Source organism: Branchiostoma belcheri, unplaced genomic scaffold (assembly GCF_001625305.1).
Source record: "Branchiostoma belcheri isolate BF01 breed outbred unplaced genomic scaffold, Haploidv18h27 scaffold101, whole genome shotgun sequence".
NCBI lineage: Eukaryota > Metazoa > Chordata > Leptocardii > Amphioxiformes > Branchiostomatidae > Branchiostoma > Branchiostoma belcheri.
In genome coordinates, this window is record NW_017802392.1 from 1038359 (window position 1) to 1056330 (window position 17972).

At 39.5% G+C, this 17972-nt stretch overlaps 2 protein-coding genes across 2 annotated transcripts in view; one reads left to right on the plus strand and one right to left on the minus strand.

Moving 5' to 3' along the window:
- Positions 1–1180: 1180 nt before the first annotated feature.
- Positions 1181–1927, minus strand: LOC109474205. The gene is made up of 2 exons (XM_019774462.1): positions 1620–1927; positions 1181–1501 (listed from the first exon to the last, which is right to left on the minus strand). The coding sequence occupies exons 1-2, from the start codon at positions 1676–1678 to the stop codon at positions 1213–1215; spliced, it is 348 nt and encodes a 115-aa protein (XP_019630021.1). The 5' UTR covers positions 1679–1927; the 3' UTR covers positions 1181–1212.
- Positions 1928–14265: 12338 nt separating this feature from the next.
- The window catches only part of LOC109474082 (tolloid-like protein 2), a 30428-nt gene continuing 26721 nt past the window's right edge, over positions 14266–17972 (plus strand). The window contains exon 1 of the mRNA XM_019774298.1: positions 14266–14320. Coding sequence (XP_019629857.1) covers positions 14266–14320 — 55 coding nt within the window. The remainder of the gene's footprint in view (positions 14321–17972) is intronic.

Genomic DNA, 17972 nt, shown 5'->3' on the forward strand with positions numbered 1-17972 from the left:
CGACCTTGCCTAATGTTATTCCAATCGGGGTGATTGTCAATTTTTTGCCTTACCCACAACAATGGCCCTTGCACAACACAAATTGTCTTTGTTAGTGATGCTAATGATTGACTTTTCCCCCGAACGAAATCACCGACTACGGTAAAGAATCGTCTGGGGCGACCAGTACCTTCTTCTGGCATCTGAATTGAAACCAACTCTACAAAGAAATCGTCGTCGAGAACAAAATCTTCCTTACTTTGCATTACCTTCTCGACCTCAGAAAGTATGAGCTCAGGGTTCATGTCGGATTTATTCACAAGTTTAGTGGAAATTGGTTTGTCGAGGCTTTTGGAGTTAATTACAATACGCATCTTGTCGTTGTCTTCAAGCTCCCTACCAACACGATCAATCATTGCATCAAACATGTCATGTAAGACCTCTTGGACATCAGTATCATTCAAGCGTCCGTCCTGCGGTATTGACGCACGCATGGTGACCTGGTTAGCGTTAAATTTCTTGTTAGGGGCTTGTCTAACTTCTTCTATTCTAAAGTACTGTTGTGAGTTTGCGGGTTTGTTATTTTCCTGCTCAATCTCGACGTCTTGGTTCTGTCCTACATTTGCATCGCTAAACTCCTCTTCTTCCCAGTCAACACCTTCTAAGTCTACTGCCCCTAACCCTAATTGCGGCTGACTATCGTCTACAACTTGACTCTGAGTAAAATCGGATTCCCAATCTATTCCTTCTAAATCTAAACCTACGAGCCCTACCCCAGACTGTGGTTGGCTACTGTTTGAGAGAGAAAGAGATACAATACACACCATAAATATCTAGAACTGAACGCGTTTAACGTGGAAGTATACAAAAACATTCTACCCGTTACCCTGGATTTGTATGTAATCAAAAATATGCTAACACTACCAGTAAAAATATTTTTACTCACGTTTGGGATGTCTCGGGTTGCGTGTACCAGTCCCCCTCACTCCTGTCTTGGGACCAGCTTATGGCTTGCAGGTCGTCCTCCAGTCCGAAGTCTTCGTCTGTCGCCAGAATCACCTTCCGGCACCAGCGGTCCTGGGTAAATGTAGTCAATTGTATTCTTAACATGTGTATGTACAATCAGTGGGTATTGCTCACTACAGCACATTATATAAAAAAACAAAAACAAAAAAGAAAAACTGACTCCACTGTACTTCATCTCCATCTTCCGGCGTTTCCTCGTCTGCGTCCTCATCTGTCACCAGGTCCGGCATGTCCGGGCACTCCAGGGTAAATGGAGTAAGCTGACTCCACGCTACGTCGTCGACCTCGTCCCCCCGACACCTCCTGGGTGAACGGAGTCAGCTGGCTCCATTCTATGTCGCGTCCTTCTTCTTCTTCAGCCGTTTCTTGTGTAAAAGACTGAGACCACTGGACGCCATGAAGGTCTACCCAAGGCGAATCGCCTTCCCGCGGCTCGTCCTGCGCCCAGTTGATGTTGTCCAGATCCAGCGAAGCAAGGATCTCTTCGTAGCGAGACCTAGTATACAAAATATAAAGAAATATTGTGAATAAATACAGGATATCGAAGTGAATGGAAAAGCAGTTACCAGAGAAATCATTCAGGAAAATGAGACAACAAGAACACACACACACACCTCTTTGTGTCTTGAAGGTCGTCGTCTGGCGGGCGGCGTTTCCTACCGTTGTCCTCCATTCTCAGCTGTGCAGCAAGCTCACGGTAAGTTTAGATTCTCGCGCTTTGGTCTCTCATTTTTATACCCGACTCGATGTCACCGCGCGCCTAATTACTTGACCAATCCCAACCACACACACCTAGACGGTCGACCAATCACCGCGGTGCACACCCAGGCTATTGTCTTCCAGTTATTACCATTGTCTCACGTGAGATAATTAAACTTGTCTGCTACATAAACATACTTTAACAAGCTTAGTTCAATTACAAACAGGCACGGCATGTAGAAGGTCTTTGATCTGGATTAGCGACCCGTGTGTTACTTAAATCTTAGCTTTTTTACGCCACACTGTTATTGTGACGGTTTACGCTTGCCAAAATATTTGTCAGGCTGTCGGACAAAATTATCCGCTACATATTTAATACATTTATAATGTAATTAACTTTAAAGATCCTTTATCTGGATTAGCGACCGGTGTGTTACTTCATTCTTACCTTTTTTTAAGCTTCACGGTTTACGCTTAACAAAATGTTTGTCAGGCTGACGGCTAAAATAATCCGCTACATATTTAATGTATGATAAATGTCATTAACGCTAATCCTTATCATCAGATAACCCTACGATAAGCCGGTAAATACCTAATTATACAATTACCTCTGGACAGCGACGTCTGGCGTTTTGGACGATATAGACGGAATATCGTCGCTCAAAAATTACCAAAAAAGATTGTGGAAAAGATGTTTTGGGCGTCCTTCGGGTAAAAAAAGAACGCCCCGAGAAAAGGAACACTCGTGCGAAAATCTGTGTTTACAAAACAACAAACATCACATGAATAATGGAGGCGCGCCATTGGCCGTCGCTCTGAGGCTTAGCCAATCAAATAAAGCCCCGCTGCTCAGGCTAGCTCATTACTGACATCATCACCAATCGTTTCATATGTAATCGGGTCCAGACCAAGTATAGAGCGTGCGATATATTACAGGGGGTGGTACCCAGGCTATTTTTGACCCGGGTTCGAATGACAGCTTGTGCTTTTTCTTTTGTATTTGTATTTTGTCAACGATCATGCTGTCGTACACATCAGCACGAAGAAACCCGGGTGGGATGTGGTCTGGGCTCATCGCGAAGTCCAGCGATGTTGGATCTTTCGGTCGAAGTGTCTAAATAGCACAAAAGGAACAGAAAATTAGATCGAATTAGATAGAAAAATGAAAAATTGTTTTACAGATCTTAATGCTTACTAACATTACTAAAACTCGCCAGAGTTGACATCATTGTCAAGGAGTACAGTGCTTACATAAACATTGATAAAACTTACCAGATTTGACATTCTTGGTACCTCCGGGTTGGGTGCTGTGTCGTCCACGTTTGCCAACATCGTCTCCTGAACGATGGCGTGCGCCGATTTGAAGAGGTCATCCTTCGCCTTCGATTTGACCTCAGCTTGAATCTGAAACAAGTTATCCACCAGGCCATAGCGTAGTCTGGAGCAAATGTCGCGTTGTGGTTTGTGGCGAACCAGATGTTCAGCTTACTCAGCAGACACAATGTTCAGACCTTCCTCTCTCTCAGGGCTTGGGCCTGCTAGCTCCTACGACAGAACAGAGCACTGTTTTCAAGTAAACAAAATACAAAAGTCCCATGCACACAATTGAATTAAGATACAATAAATTAGGACCAGGATAATGAAAATAGTAACTAACCAGCAACAGTATAAATTATAATAATAATTTCTGTTGCAAACCTGTCTGGCCCGTGGTTTTCAAGGCAGTATTACTCCTCCACCCTTGTTTTGGCCGTTGCTTTTGAAATGAATTCCTTTATGGAAGCTGTTGTCGCCTTTTCGGCGATCTGCCCAATCGCCAGCCTTAACATGAGTCATGCAAATTTCTTCCTTGACATTTACTAGCGTCAACATTCTCTACCGGGGCTTTTTAAAAATGTTTTTCTCTCTTCTTAATCCGCAGTAATAAATTACTTTCATCTTCCACTTCATTAAAAGTGTCACATGTGCCTGGGTATGATGGCATGTCATGATACGATTGGGGACCAAAGCTGTACATGGCATCTCGGAATCTTTGCTTTCTTGACAAGCTTTTGCCCTTCATAGATCCAGAGTGTGGTGAGTGGAACTGGGGCTTGCACTGCTTCGAATTTCCCTGTCGGTACTTGCGTTTTTGCTGGATCGATCTAAAGTGTTGCAGCTTGGCGTATGTAATGGATTGGGTTTGTCTTTACGGCCATCATGCCGGATCAGCAGGTCATTCTCGAAGTGCCAGTGTACACCATAGCCTAGGAGCAGAAAGTCTGCAATTTTTTCACCGTTTGTTCGAGAATCCCTGCGGTAATTCTTTAGCAAATTGATAGGAATTGTTGTTCTGTCACTCAAAACAATCTTTGCTGCTTGTGAAATCTTGTTTTGCTGGTGGTTGTTGCTGTCCTTTGTTGTAAAATGTGCCCTGACAAAGAGGTTGGTGATGATACAGGTGTTTAAAATTGTAACTGGTCAAGAGAGGGTCTGAGCAGATGTCTTCTTTTCGTTCCTGGACAGTAGAACAACAAGAGGTCACAAATACAAGCTAAAAGTTCCCCTTGCAAAAGCTAGAGTGAGAGGCCAGGTGTTCAGTACTAGAATTGTCAAGGAGTGGAACTCGCTACCAGAATGGGTAGTGAACAGCAAAACAGTGAACCAGTTCAAGACTAATCTGGACAAGCACTGGATGCACCTCGTATTCAAGCACGTCGGAAGCGACTAGAGCGGCTCATCATAGGCAACGCCTCCCACAGCCGTATGCGGTATCAGGTTTGATGTGCCCTGGCTTTGAGTAGGTTGCTGAATTGCTTCTCTTCAGCCATGGTAGAGCCAATGACCACCACTCTGAAGTTGTTGGGAATGTGATCCTTTAGGGAATAAATGTAGTTCTCTCTCGCATCAAATAAAATGACAAACACAATGTATCAAAAAGCTCGATAAACAAGCAGCTAAAGAAACCTATTGTTATCATAAAGAAGAATATGGCGGCTATACATCTTCATCTCCTTGCACACACCGTGAAGAATAAATGCACGGGCAGATAATTACCAATGTACTATAAGAATTTTTCAACTTTTTACACGCATGTGAAAAAAAATATCTCACCACTCATACCTGCTCATCATAGTATTTATTCATGTTTTCAGATATCTCCTTTATTAACTTGGGAATTGTTTCATCTCACATCTGCATCTTCAATATCTGCGGCACCAGGTGCCAGGCTCTGTCCTTTCCTTATGTAGAAGGCAAGATCAGAACAGGTAAAACAGTCTGTCCACTGATCTCTCCTGAAATTGTCAGTAGCGCGTGGTTTGCACACCTCATAAACTCCCACTCTCCAGACCTGTTTAGAGAGATGGTCATTTGTGTCAGTATAATACCAAATATGGAAGGTACCTCAAAAACAAGTCAGTTCCTTACAATTATCAAATATGAAGAAGTCCTTGTTGCAGGCCACGAAATACGCATCAAATATGCATTCGCACTGCAACACAAAATCCACATGGTATGGTACTTTCATTGTTTTCATGGCCACCTCTGTACCAAATTCATCAAATGTAAGAGCATACTAATCCGTTGAAACAAAACTACTGATTTCTTACTGGTCAGTTTCTGCCTTTCCTTGTTTCCTTTTTTTGTAAGGTACCTACACCAGCCATCAATCTCGATACAATCTCCACACATTACTCAATATCTCATCACAACATGCAAAGCTACCCTGAACACAGGGTTTTACAGTCATTGTGGTTTGCTTTTGTGGATTCAATGCCTCTTTCTCTTTCACCCCTTTAAGTTCTACTTCCGCATTTCCTCCTCCTCAAAGACTGTTTTCACAAGGTTCTTGGCAAGCACGGCTGGATGCTTGTATACACGTATCAGCTCCCCCAGGTGGCTACCCGACAGATGCTGGGACAGGTGCAGGCTCAGGTGCGGGCACAGGCACTTGGCGAGATTGTTGATGCATGCACGGGCACAGGCATCCCCGAGGATGCCAAGGATGCCTGGGCACAGAATGTGGTCACATCCGTACAGGAGAGCCGCAAACAGCTTCCCTTCACGGCACACTCCATCTTATGTAGTGCGCCCTAGGGGACCACAGTGATTTGCGATAAAGGTTGTAATGATCGGAAAACTAAGTGCAGAGTGTGAAGGAGTAAATTAGAAACACAGTTAAGCAGTTTTATTTGGCATTGCATACAGGCCTTATCTATAGATGTGTGATTCGGGGGAGGTGTGAAAGGTTACTGGGAACACTAACTGCAGAACAGTTTTAGATTGAACTGTAATACAAGAAACTTCATAATCGAATGCACAAGTGTAAACATGATGATATAATATTTTGACATACTTACATCAGTATAAATCCCACCACAGAAAAAATTTCATCAATGATGAATTACAGTATATAAGATCAAGTTTACTGTTGAAGTAATAGAAACACTATACATGTATCAAATCTTTTTATACATCAATGACAGCCAAGCTTACCCCATGTGTTCCCTTCTGACATGATATGATTAACTATTTAGCTCAAGTCTAGGTAAACAAGTATATTGCTATGTGTAAACTTGTTAACAAAATAGATGAAAACATGTTTATTCAGCTTGCTTGTAGCATCTAGAATAAATGCTGGTGGCTGTTTACCATTTATCATTTTTTTTATTTCAAAGAGTAGTATCATAGAAAATGAAGACTTAAACGACAGGGGGTGTGCCCATAGCTATGTCTTATTCTACCATGATTGTGGATGCAACATTCGGGTCTGAACTATACCATGAGAAAGTCATGAGCACCCATATGTCCAGAGAAATGTAAATGTCAGATTTCAATCTTATATCATGTACAGAGAGATGGTTATCAAGTGAAAACCTGAACCAGACTCCTAAGCCTGTAATCACCCTGTGGTCCTCTAGTCTGAGAGCAGGTCACAACAAAACATGATGAAATAAAACATACAGTCAAGTTGAGTCAACAGATACACTCGCTTTTCAATTATAGTAGATATAAAGCAATAGATAAGGTTTTCAATGGAAGGTTTTTGTCCAGTTGCATTGGGAATATGAACTTTGCTACAGTGCTGTTTAACTTACGTGTCTGAAGGAGGGAAAAAGTTTTGTACAAACCTTGTAGAGGTTCATTTTTCGCTTTACTATATAATCTACATTCTACAACAAAGTGGTAAAATTACAATATTTACATAATCTTTAAGGAAAGGGCGGTAGATTCATAGATTCATGCTAGATGTAAAAGTGAAGAAACGGTAGATTCATGCTAGATGTAAAAGTTAAAAAAAAACATATATAGGCAGCCAATTGAGCCATATATCCCATATATAACCAATTATCCCATTTAAGAAGGTGTTAATGAGCCACTCCCCCCTATAGAGTTAATCCCCGCCCAAGCTCCGACCGTGTTTTAAGGCCCGACCGTGTTTTAAGCTCCGACCGTGTTTTAAGACTCGACCGTGTTTTAAGCTCCGACCGTGTTTTAAGGCTCGACCGTGTTGGCTAGCCACGATCGTGTTTCACCGACCGATTGATCGACGGACGGGAGACGCCGTCGGGCGATCGTACCGACTGTGGTGACGGCGGATGCTGTCGGTCACGTAAGTCGCCACCGATAACATACTTTGATGTCGGACTGAAAAATTTAACCTCCTTTGACCTTAGGCCGTCAACTTGACTTAAGCCCACTTTCCTTCTCATCTCTGCCAAACCTGTGTCAGACCGGGCTGGGAGGCTTGTGTGTTGTCAATGTTGCGACCGGTGAAACCCTGATCGGTCTCCTTCGCTCTCCCCATCCCTTTTACAGGGGGGTTCGTCGATGACTATCACGAGGTCAGCTCTGGTCATTTTGTTCAGCATTTTTCCAGTAAACTGTAGCTTTGTGCAGAGACTGCGGACGTGTAAAATGATAATAAGTCTCTTTGTGTCTGGGTCAAACTGAACTAGAAAGGTAACGCTTGCAAATCAAATGCATAATGCTACCTCCGCATATCGTCTGCTTTGTATATCTCCTGCCCTAAAGCCTCCGGCTTAGTCCCTCCTGCCATAAAATTGCAACATGCTGTAACTTAACACTTGCCATGATGACAGACGTCTTGTTCATGTCATCGACATTATTGGTTTAGAGAAGAGTAAGCATAGAAAAAACAACATATCTTCCTTTGGTAAACATAATTGTTTTATCAATGATGGAGTGTTGTATCAAGTGATCTGTTTGGCCTTAGGGCAAATAACAAATGTGCTATAGGATAAGGTGGAATCTTTGATACACATTGTGGTTTTGGGGAAAGAAATGCCCAATATATCATAGAGTAGTCGCTTTACGCAAAAACGAGAACAGCATAAACATACTGAATTCATCACTTATTTCTTAAAGATCTTAATCTTAATTATCACAGTGATTGGAAAAGTATATAATTTGTGTATTTACACTCATCTGTTTTTCTCCACTGCCTGCTGACTGTAGAATGAATTTTGCTCTTTATTCGACGTAGCAAGAACTGCATGTACCGTTCAAACGGCATCATCCACATGATTAACCCTACCTAGACCGGGCTTTTTTTGACATGGGGGGACGGGGGGGGGGGGCTCTTTTGACCCCCCCTAAGAACTCGCGAACGGTATGTCGTATGACCATTAAATTTTCAGAGAATGGTGTACTAGTGAAAATTTATCATATCTATAATTTTTATGTCGTTAATATGGCGTCATTATGACGTCATTAATGTGATTTTATTGGCCAAAACCGTCTAAATAGGTTTTTCCCTGAAAACTAAATGGTATTCAACATAACTGTACCAAAAGTGTTTATGACAGAATATTATGGTGTACTAAGTCTTATGTTGCCCAAAGCAACACCGGTGACGTCATAAAATGACGTCATGCATATTTAAGATATCCGCCATCTTGGATCATCGATCTTGAATTTTCAAAAAGTTTTTTTTCATGATAAAGCCTAAAATACATTGTAAACATACTAAAGACCTTCATTTAAACCTTTTTTGGTAAAAAGAAATGGAAGTATTGATGAAATTTTAATGAAAATAACCTGTATATACCTGTTCTAATGAAATGGTCCGCCATCTTGGATTTTGGCCAATGACGTCATCAAATTAGCATAAATTATGCATATTTAATGAGAGAATTTACATAAAATTATATTAGATGTTATTTAAATTAGAAACCATGAGTAACTTGACATAAAACCCATAAAATTCTATTGTTGAAACAAAAAGTACTAAATTTAGCAAAAAATGCCTGTCAGAAACCCGTTACCATGGCAACACAAAAAATTATTATCTTATTCCAATGATGAAGAATTGATGCCAACAATATTCTAGGAAAAGTCACCAAGTTTCGCCGTTCTACGGCTAGCCGTTCAGACGCTAGGTGACATCAAAGTTGCCGCGGGCACTTTTAGCCCCCCCCCGGTCCTAGGTAGGGTTAAATTTTGATATCTTTTTCTAATCATCCTTTACTATATCATTAGGCAAATATTTTATACAAATTGTATCAGATCCCATATTTCTATCTTAGAGTTATTTTTATGACATGAAGATATCGAGATTATTGTAAACAATTCCAATCTAAAGAATGAAAAACAAAAGTTTTCATTAAGTTTTTTATCCCGAAATCACAACGTGGGGTGCGGCAGAGTGCTCGAACCGAGAGGTCCCAGGTTCGGGCCCTGACCCGATCAAAATAGCTCCAGGAGAGAAGCACAATAAATCGTGAATGAAAGCATCGATAGTGGTTAATTGTGTTTCATAGTGTTGGTTTAGCCTATATGACATTGCACTTGGCAGATAGTACTTTTTACTACACAAACTTTTAACGCAGTTTTTTTGTTTAGTAAATTTGTTAATAAGCAATTAGTCATCTGACGTTATGTCATGTATTTACTTAATTGTTATTATTTGTTATTTTGTTTGATACATCAAATATTATGTATTATTATTTCATAGTTTTGAGTTAGTTACTGCTTCTATATTTACGTTTAGTTGTGGTGATGGCTTTGAATAGACACAATTGTATCTACGTTCCCTCAGCACACAATTGTGTTTTTCCTTTCTGTCCGGTTTGATTATTTTGTTATGTGCGAATAAAATAAAGGATACGAAAATAAAGAGAAGAAACAAAAAGAAGACGAATACAAAACTGCAGATCAGTAGAATTCAGTCATATAGCTCAGTGGAGAGTAAAGACAGAGAACTACTTACACATCGAGTAGGAAGAAAATCCCCTGAAATATGACTGTTTCTTTGCCCGTTAGATATTCATACACACACGGGCCGTGGCATTATAGGACTTTATTTCTCGCACTAAGACGCAGATGGTTCTTTCATGTTTGTAGAAGGGCCAATCTAAAATAAAATCTGTTTCGTCATCAATATTGTTTGAAATATAATATTTACAAGAATTTAATAACTGACGTAATGAATAACTTTGGTAGTCAATCATTCACCGGCATGATGAAATTTCGGTCACAGAAAGTCTGCTCTTGACAGCTGCAAATGTGCAATCCTTCAATTATCCTGTAACACACGCTAATAAAATCACACCACAACTTCATTGGATTTACCACAAATTAGTAGACGCCTCTGGCACCAACGGCCTTTTTCTGCTAAAGAGTCAATTCTATATGGGGAGTAGAACTATATCATCAGTAATAAGATTACCAGCTGGTATGGGTATATCAAAATTCTACAAGTTCAACGGGTACTATGTCTAGCATTATGTTGAAGATAACTACAAACTAAGAACTAGTACAATAACAGAAAGAATTGCACTGCTGATGGGACCGTCCTGTCAATAACAGAAAGTATTGCGCTGCTGACAGGGCGGTCCTGTGTACTTATGAGTCATTGCACAAGAAAACCGGGCATATTATTTTTCAAATTTTTTATTCACATTAATTTATTAAGGCAAAAAGCATATATTGCTTATTTGACGCATTCTACTAAACATGAAAAGTGTAAAACACGATGACAAAATACATACATAATTACAAATTGGGTAAAAGAAAAAATGAGTATCAACAAAAGTAATTGGTGATCTATTAATTACAAGGATCTACCAATACAGTAAATAAAGTTTTGAACTACTTTAAAGACATTACAGCTTTGTAAAGGTGTGAGTGATGTGGACACTCTTAGCAGTAATTATCATTTGAAAAATCAACTGTCATTGAGATGCTGTAGCTCTACTGTGTTGGAAAGATATGATAACAGAGTACTTCTGTGACTAGTATAAGTTTCCATCATATATCATTGTTGCAAGAGTCATATTAATTTCGGCACAAAGATGTTCAAAATCAAAGATATTCTTAGCACTTAAAATATTAATAGTGTTGACACCTTGGAGGTGGATCGGTAGACATAGTAATGTGTCATCAGTGTCTATCATCTCGGATCGGCGTACTGAGTGCAAATCGAGCAGTCTTGGAGGACATACATCTGGTTATTGCCATCGATCTTGCAGATGAGAATAATTATCATTGCTCAAAAGATGCATGGGCAGAGTATAGTAATGTATCTAACCGTTTTTAAATAATGACAAACGTAGTAGTAATGGCAGTATAATTTGTTCAGACAGCAGTTGTCTGTTTTCTATATTGCTGTGTTGTACCGTCCTTGACACTGTACAAGCAATTGGGCATGGTTTCGCAAATAAAGTTATAATTATATCTAAATTGCAGTTTATATATCATACACTGCAGTTTTCAAGAACCAAATGTAGCAAATTCGTGGTATTTCTGGTTAATTACCATTACATCAAATTTTGTATTTAGGAACACATGGCTAAGTATTCATATCTTGAGGCTTTGATAGCAGAAAATCCATTTTATAGTGTAATTGTGTTATATACTGTTCTACAGAAACTAAAAGCGTACGATATAAACCAAATGAGAAGTATAGATCTTTTGATTTTGATATCGTTTTCTAATCATGCTTTACTATATCATTATGCAATTTCTTTTTATACGAATTGTATCTGATCCCGTATTTCTATCATATAGAGTCATTAAGCATATGGCCATAACTAATATACAACAAGTAATAGTTAGGATAGCAGATTATCGAATATACAACAAGTAATAGTTAGAATAGAATCTGTATCATTATCTTTATGACTTGAATATATCGAGATTATTGCAAAATATTCCAATCAAAAGAATGAATGAAAAATAAATGGCCAAATGCATGAATCATGGGATAAATATCTACAAAAAATCGAGAAGGGCTTTTACTCATCAGTAACGTTTTCATTAAGCTTTTCATCCCTAAATCACAACGTGGGGTACGGCAGAGTGCTCGAACCAAGAGCTCCCAGGTTCGGGTTCGATCAAAATGACCCCAGAGAGAACTACAATAGACCGTGAATAAACGTATCATTTCATAGTGTTGGTTTAGCCAATATGGCAATACACTTGGCAGAAAGTACCTTTTTACTACACCAACCTTTTTACCTGAGTTTTTTTTTAGTACATCTTAATAAGCAATTTGTCATCTGACGTTATCATGGATGAATTTTTTTGTCATGTATTTACTTAATTGTTATCATTTGTTATCATTTTGTATGATAACTTAAATATTATGTATTATAATCTCATAGTTTTATTTTTAGTTGTGGTGAAAGCCTTGAATAAAAACAATTGTATCTGCGTTCCCTTAGCACACTCATTTTCCTTTCTGTCCGGTTTGATTATTTTTTATGTGCAAATAAAATAAAGAAAACGAAAATAAAGAGAACAAAAAAAAGAATACGAATACGAAACTGCAGATCAGTAGAATTCAGTCATATAGCTCAGTGGACAGTGAAGACAGAGAACTACTTACACATCGAGTAGGAAGAAAATCCCCTGAAATATGACTGTTTCTTTGTCCATTAGATATCCATACACACACGGGCCGTGGCATTATAGGACTTTATTTCTCGCACTAAGACGCAGATGGTTCTTTCATGATCGTAGAAGGGCCAATTTAAAATAAAATCTGTTTCGTCATCAATATTGTTTGAAATATAATATTTACAACAATTTAATAACTGACGTAATAAAATACTTTGGTAGTCAATCATTCACCGGCATGATGAAATTGCGGTCACAGAAATTCAAGTCTGCTCTTGACAGCTGCAAATGTGCAATCCTGCAATTATCCTATAACACACGCTAATAAAATCACACCACAACTTCATTGGATTTACCACAAATTAGTAGACGCCTCTGGCACCAATGGCCTTTTACTGCCGAAGAGTCAGTTCTATTACGGGAAGTAGAACTATATTATAAGCAATAAGATTACCAGCTGGTATGGGTATATCAAAATTCTACAAGTTCAACGGGTACTATGTCTTGCATTTTGTTGAAGATAACTACAAACTAAGAACTAGTACAAAATAACATAAAGTATTGCACTGCTGACAGGACGGTCATGTGTACGTAAGAGTCATTGCACGAGAAAACCAGGCAGAGGTCAGATGATGGGGGTTCGCCAAATCGACTCAAACTTTGTATGTGAGATGGGTATGGGGAACTATGAACAGCCATATATTTAAAACCCTCCAGATATTTTTCATCATGTAGATCTGGGACCCCCCCTCCGAGAGCCTCCGAAATCAAGTAATTCATAGCTTAAAATTACTGAACTCGCGATGGCTGCACTGATAATCCTGATAAAGACATGGTTAAAACGTTTATACTACCACATAGCAAAGCATTTCTAGCTTTACAGACTTAAAGTAAAAGAGGACACCTTGAAGTTATAAGGGTGTGACACGGGGTTACCCTGTATAAAAAATACCTGCATAATATTAGTAATCATACAGAACAAAATATTTCACAATTTTACAGCTAATCATACCATTCGTAAAATAAACTACACTACAAGATATTTACTGTTGAAATGCACATCACAAAAAGTACTAAGTTCAGTTATTAATGAATTTAATTGTAACTGTAATTTTCAACAAATTCTGGTAATGCTTTATAAGTAGATATACAAAACATGTTTTTACACTTTGTAAATCATAATACTACCCTTTAGTATACAATAAACAAAAATCACTCTCCACATGTGCATGTCATTTTCTTTGCCATAGAGCCTGTAATGCGCATATTGAAATGGCTTCAATGAACGGGAACTCTCACATAGACTGTTTATGTCCACACGTATTTACCCATTCAAACCACGTAGGCATGAGTCATCAAGGCGTTGTCGCCATGTCTTCACATAATTTCCCATTAATATTTTACCTTAATAACATTAATTCGTGTTTAATGAACCTAATTAAGACACCTATAATGTTGCTATGCCATTGCTCTACATAGTTGGAAAAACATTGTGCAATGATATCACTGCGACCTAGTCGGGGCAGTTTCCTGTGCTCTTTTCGGCCTTCGTTTTCGGAACAAGTTGACTCTTAAAATTTCTGTTTAAGTGACTTAACTTGCAAGAAGACCAACTGTGTACAGTACGCCTCTCTACATTTCTGTAACATCAGACGGGACGGTCTCCTCAGCACGATCAGCGGACACCAGCAGACCGTCCGCCCGCCCGGACGCGGCGTGATGGCGGCAAGACTTTTCACGGCTACGATCATCTGCGGGCTGCTGTTTACCACAGGTATGGGATATACTTACTTGTAGGTTTGTAGACAAACATATCAAGATATATATATATAAAAAGAGGGATAAAATCATAATATTTAAGTTAACGGTTTGATATGTCGAGAATTCTGTTTCTGTTTTAGAGATCGGTATGTTTATATAACTAGCAGTGTGTCACAGAACTTTGGCATGTTGATAAGGTTGAAGGTTCTGTCAATGCTTACAGCTACTGATTACTGACCCAGTGGGTCGCAGACAAGCCGAAATAGGGTCATGCATTAAGTTTCTGTTGACAAATAAATGTTTACATCGCTTGAGGCTGTTTGTCTTGAGATCATTCCATTATTTTGCACATTTTTTATCGACTTGGGTGCATACATGTACCTTCTCCCTTAACATAGCTGTGGTCTTACGACAAGCACCGGCACCGGTTAAGTAATATAAAGACAAATGACGTAGAAAATGTCTAGCGTTGTTTGTTTCTTTCGCATAACGGGTAAACGTCTTTTAGGTGTAGCACATCAGCTTTGTATATGAAAGTACAAGCTGCGTAAGACCGGATTACAATGTTTAAGCCACTCACACCGGGAAGGTTCCCTGCTCTTTTCGATAAGTGCGGTGGATTCTTTAATGTTTGTGGGGTGTGGCTCTCCCCCAAACACGGGACCTCCATTTAACGTCCTATCCGATGGATGTCCCTAACCAAAGTTAGCTAGTTATTCATTTATACCTGAGTTAAGTGAGAAAAGTCGTGTAAAGTGCCTTTCCCAAGATAACAAAGTGGGATTCGAACCCGGGATCCCTTGGTTCCGAGCCGAAGACGCTACCGCTATGCCACACGACCCTACAAACTTATTGAGCTACGTAGGTCGTAGCATTTCTCATCTGTTTTCTTTGTGGACGCGTTTTTTTTCTGACAGGTAACTTGATAAAATGTTTGTGTAATTGCCTCTCATGCGAAAGCATTTCATAATACAGTTTTGTCTGAATCGAAATGGGGCATATTGTGAGTAAACGCACAGAAATTCTTAAAATTGACATTGTTGCGTGACGTTATTTTTGTGCCCACCCGGTCACGCTGACACCACGCTCCTGCTAAGATGAGTTCAATAGTGTCCCTAACGAGTTTTTTCATCTAATATTTTACAACTTTAGTCTCTCTTTTGGTGTATCTCCTTCTATTTCGACAAATACTGCGTCTCTTTTACCCTCAACGCTGGATTTTTCGGCAATTTACGGTTAACGCGAAACCCAAGCCGAACCCAAGCCATGGCGGACGTCAGTGAGAGTTGAATGCTACACTGTGCAGGACAGTGTGAATAACCTAGAATCGTGCCTTGTCGAATCTATCGCAGATAGGAAGACTTCCGAGTTGTCAATTCTGCAAAGACTCACTGTACTCAAAGACAGATTAAAGTCAAATAACGAAACCATGTGTGTGCCGGACTTTCCGCTTCAGAGAAGAGGCAACTCGTTAAAGATATTGCGCGGTTGGACAAAGTTTAGTGCGAGCTCGAAACCCAAGTCAAGTCGCTTCAACAAAAGTATGATGAGCTGTCCAGAGCCTTAAAAATGCACAATCTACCAGTCTACGCGGCCAGACCAAATCAATAGCAACTCAAACAAACCAAGAGTCACCTGATCGCGCCGAGAAACTATTGAATGTATGAACTGGTCAATGTAAATGTGCACAACCGGTTCCAAGCTCTGGAAGTTAACAACGAGACCCAAGAAGTCATCAACGAGAACCGAAACAACAGCTCAGTTTCAAACATAAGTGCGAAATATATATGACTGGTTTATTTGCAAGAAAAAGATACTACATACATAGTACAGTAAGTTGGAATCTTTTTTGCAGCCGAGAGGCTGAATTAAGCAGCTTTTACAGTTACAAACATCTAGTACATATTTTAAAAATGCAAAGCACGGCATATACATAGCGTGTGCATAAACATCAATTTTTGCGGTAGACTAGTGTATATTTTATGTTAAAATTACAACTACTAATTCAGTTACAAATTACATAAGTATTACTGTCAATAATAATGTACGATTACATCTATACAACTGAAATAAAATATAATCTATATTGCAAGGGTATCCAATATATTCAGCATTGTGGGAACAGGGGTACTTAAGTATCTCTTTGTCCCAGTAGACAGTCTGTAGCGCCGTGTTTGCCTTAGCTGCATGTTATGTGAGTGGTTACTAACTGGATGTAGCCAGGGGGCGTGCCTAGACTTCGTAGCTGAGAGGGCAAAGTCCCGGCACAGGGTCAGTCTGCGTTAAAGCAGACGTTGGAGGTGAAGAGTTAGCAGGGCCTCGGAGTACGAGTGATAGCTTCTACCCCTTTTATTACCCCCATGAAATGTTTCATGGAGGTTATATTTACCTCCATGAAATGTGTCATGGAGGTTATATTTTCAGTTGCGTTTATCTGTCCGTCCGTCCGTCTGTCTGTTGGTCAACAAGATAACTCAAGAACGCCTGGATGGATGGGTTTCATACTTGGTGTGTTGGTAGGGTGTGACGAAAACTGGAAATGATGAGATTTTGGTCCCCCTAGTGGCTTCCCTTGGTACTGCAGCACAACTTCCGGTTTTGATATCTCACGATCTGGACATGCTAGGGTCATGAAATTTTGATGGAAGGTAGCTCTCGTGCTTGGGAAGAAGTCATATGAGTTTGGGCCCCCTAGCGGCCTGTTCTGGAACTGCAGGGCACTTTCTGGTGAAATGTTTAAAAGCCAATAAGTCCAGACAGGAACAACATATTTTCATTATTTTTGGTGAGTAGGTAGCTGAGAGAGATGTACATAATTAAATGCAAATTATGAAAATGAGGATTGTATTTGCATAATTAATTAGGAAATTCTATAATTACAGTGTTTTACATTATCTCGCGATCTGGACATGCTAGGGTCATGAAATTTTGATGGAAGGTAGCTCTCGTGCTTGGGAAGAAGTCATATGAGTTTGGGCCCCCTAGCGGCTTGTTCTTGAACTGCAGTGCACTTTCTGGCGAAACGTTTAAAAGCCAATAAGTCCAGACAGGAACAACATATTTTCATTATTTTTGGTGTGTAGGTAGCTGATAGAGAGATGTACATAATTAAATGTAAATTATGCAAATGAGGACTTTATTTGCATAATTAATGAGGAAATTCTATAATTACAGTGTTTTACATTATACTATGTAACCTATGGCAGGCGGAACTTCAACAGATACTAATTATGCAAATGATGACCTAATCTGCATAATTAATGTGAAAATTGTATGATTTCGTAATGGTGAATGATGAGAATGTCATACTTGGGACATCTGTAAATTAATCAAAAGTTAACATACATCACGATGCATATATCATGTTAATGCAGAGGTCATTTGAACAATTAAAGAAGAAATTTACATTTACATATCAAGATCATATTTCATGGAGGTATGAAATCTCGGAATTCTAGTTTCAGTTGTGTTTATCTGTCCGTCCGTCCGTCTGTCTGTCTGTTGGTCAACAAGATAACTCAAGAACGCCTGGATGGATGGGTTTCATACTTGGTGTGTTGGTAGGGTGTGACGAAAACTGGAAATGATGAGATTTTGGTCCCCCTAGTGGCTTCCCTTGGTACTGCAGCACAACTTCCGGTTTTGATATCTCACGATCTGGACAT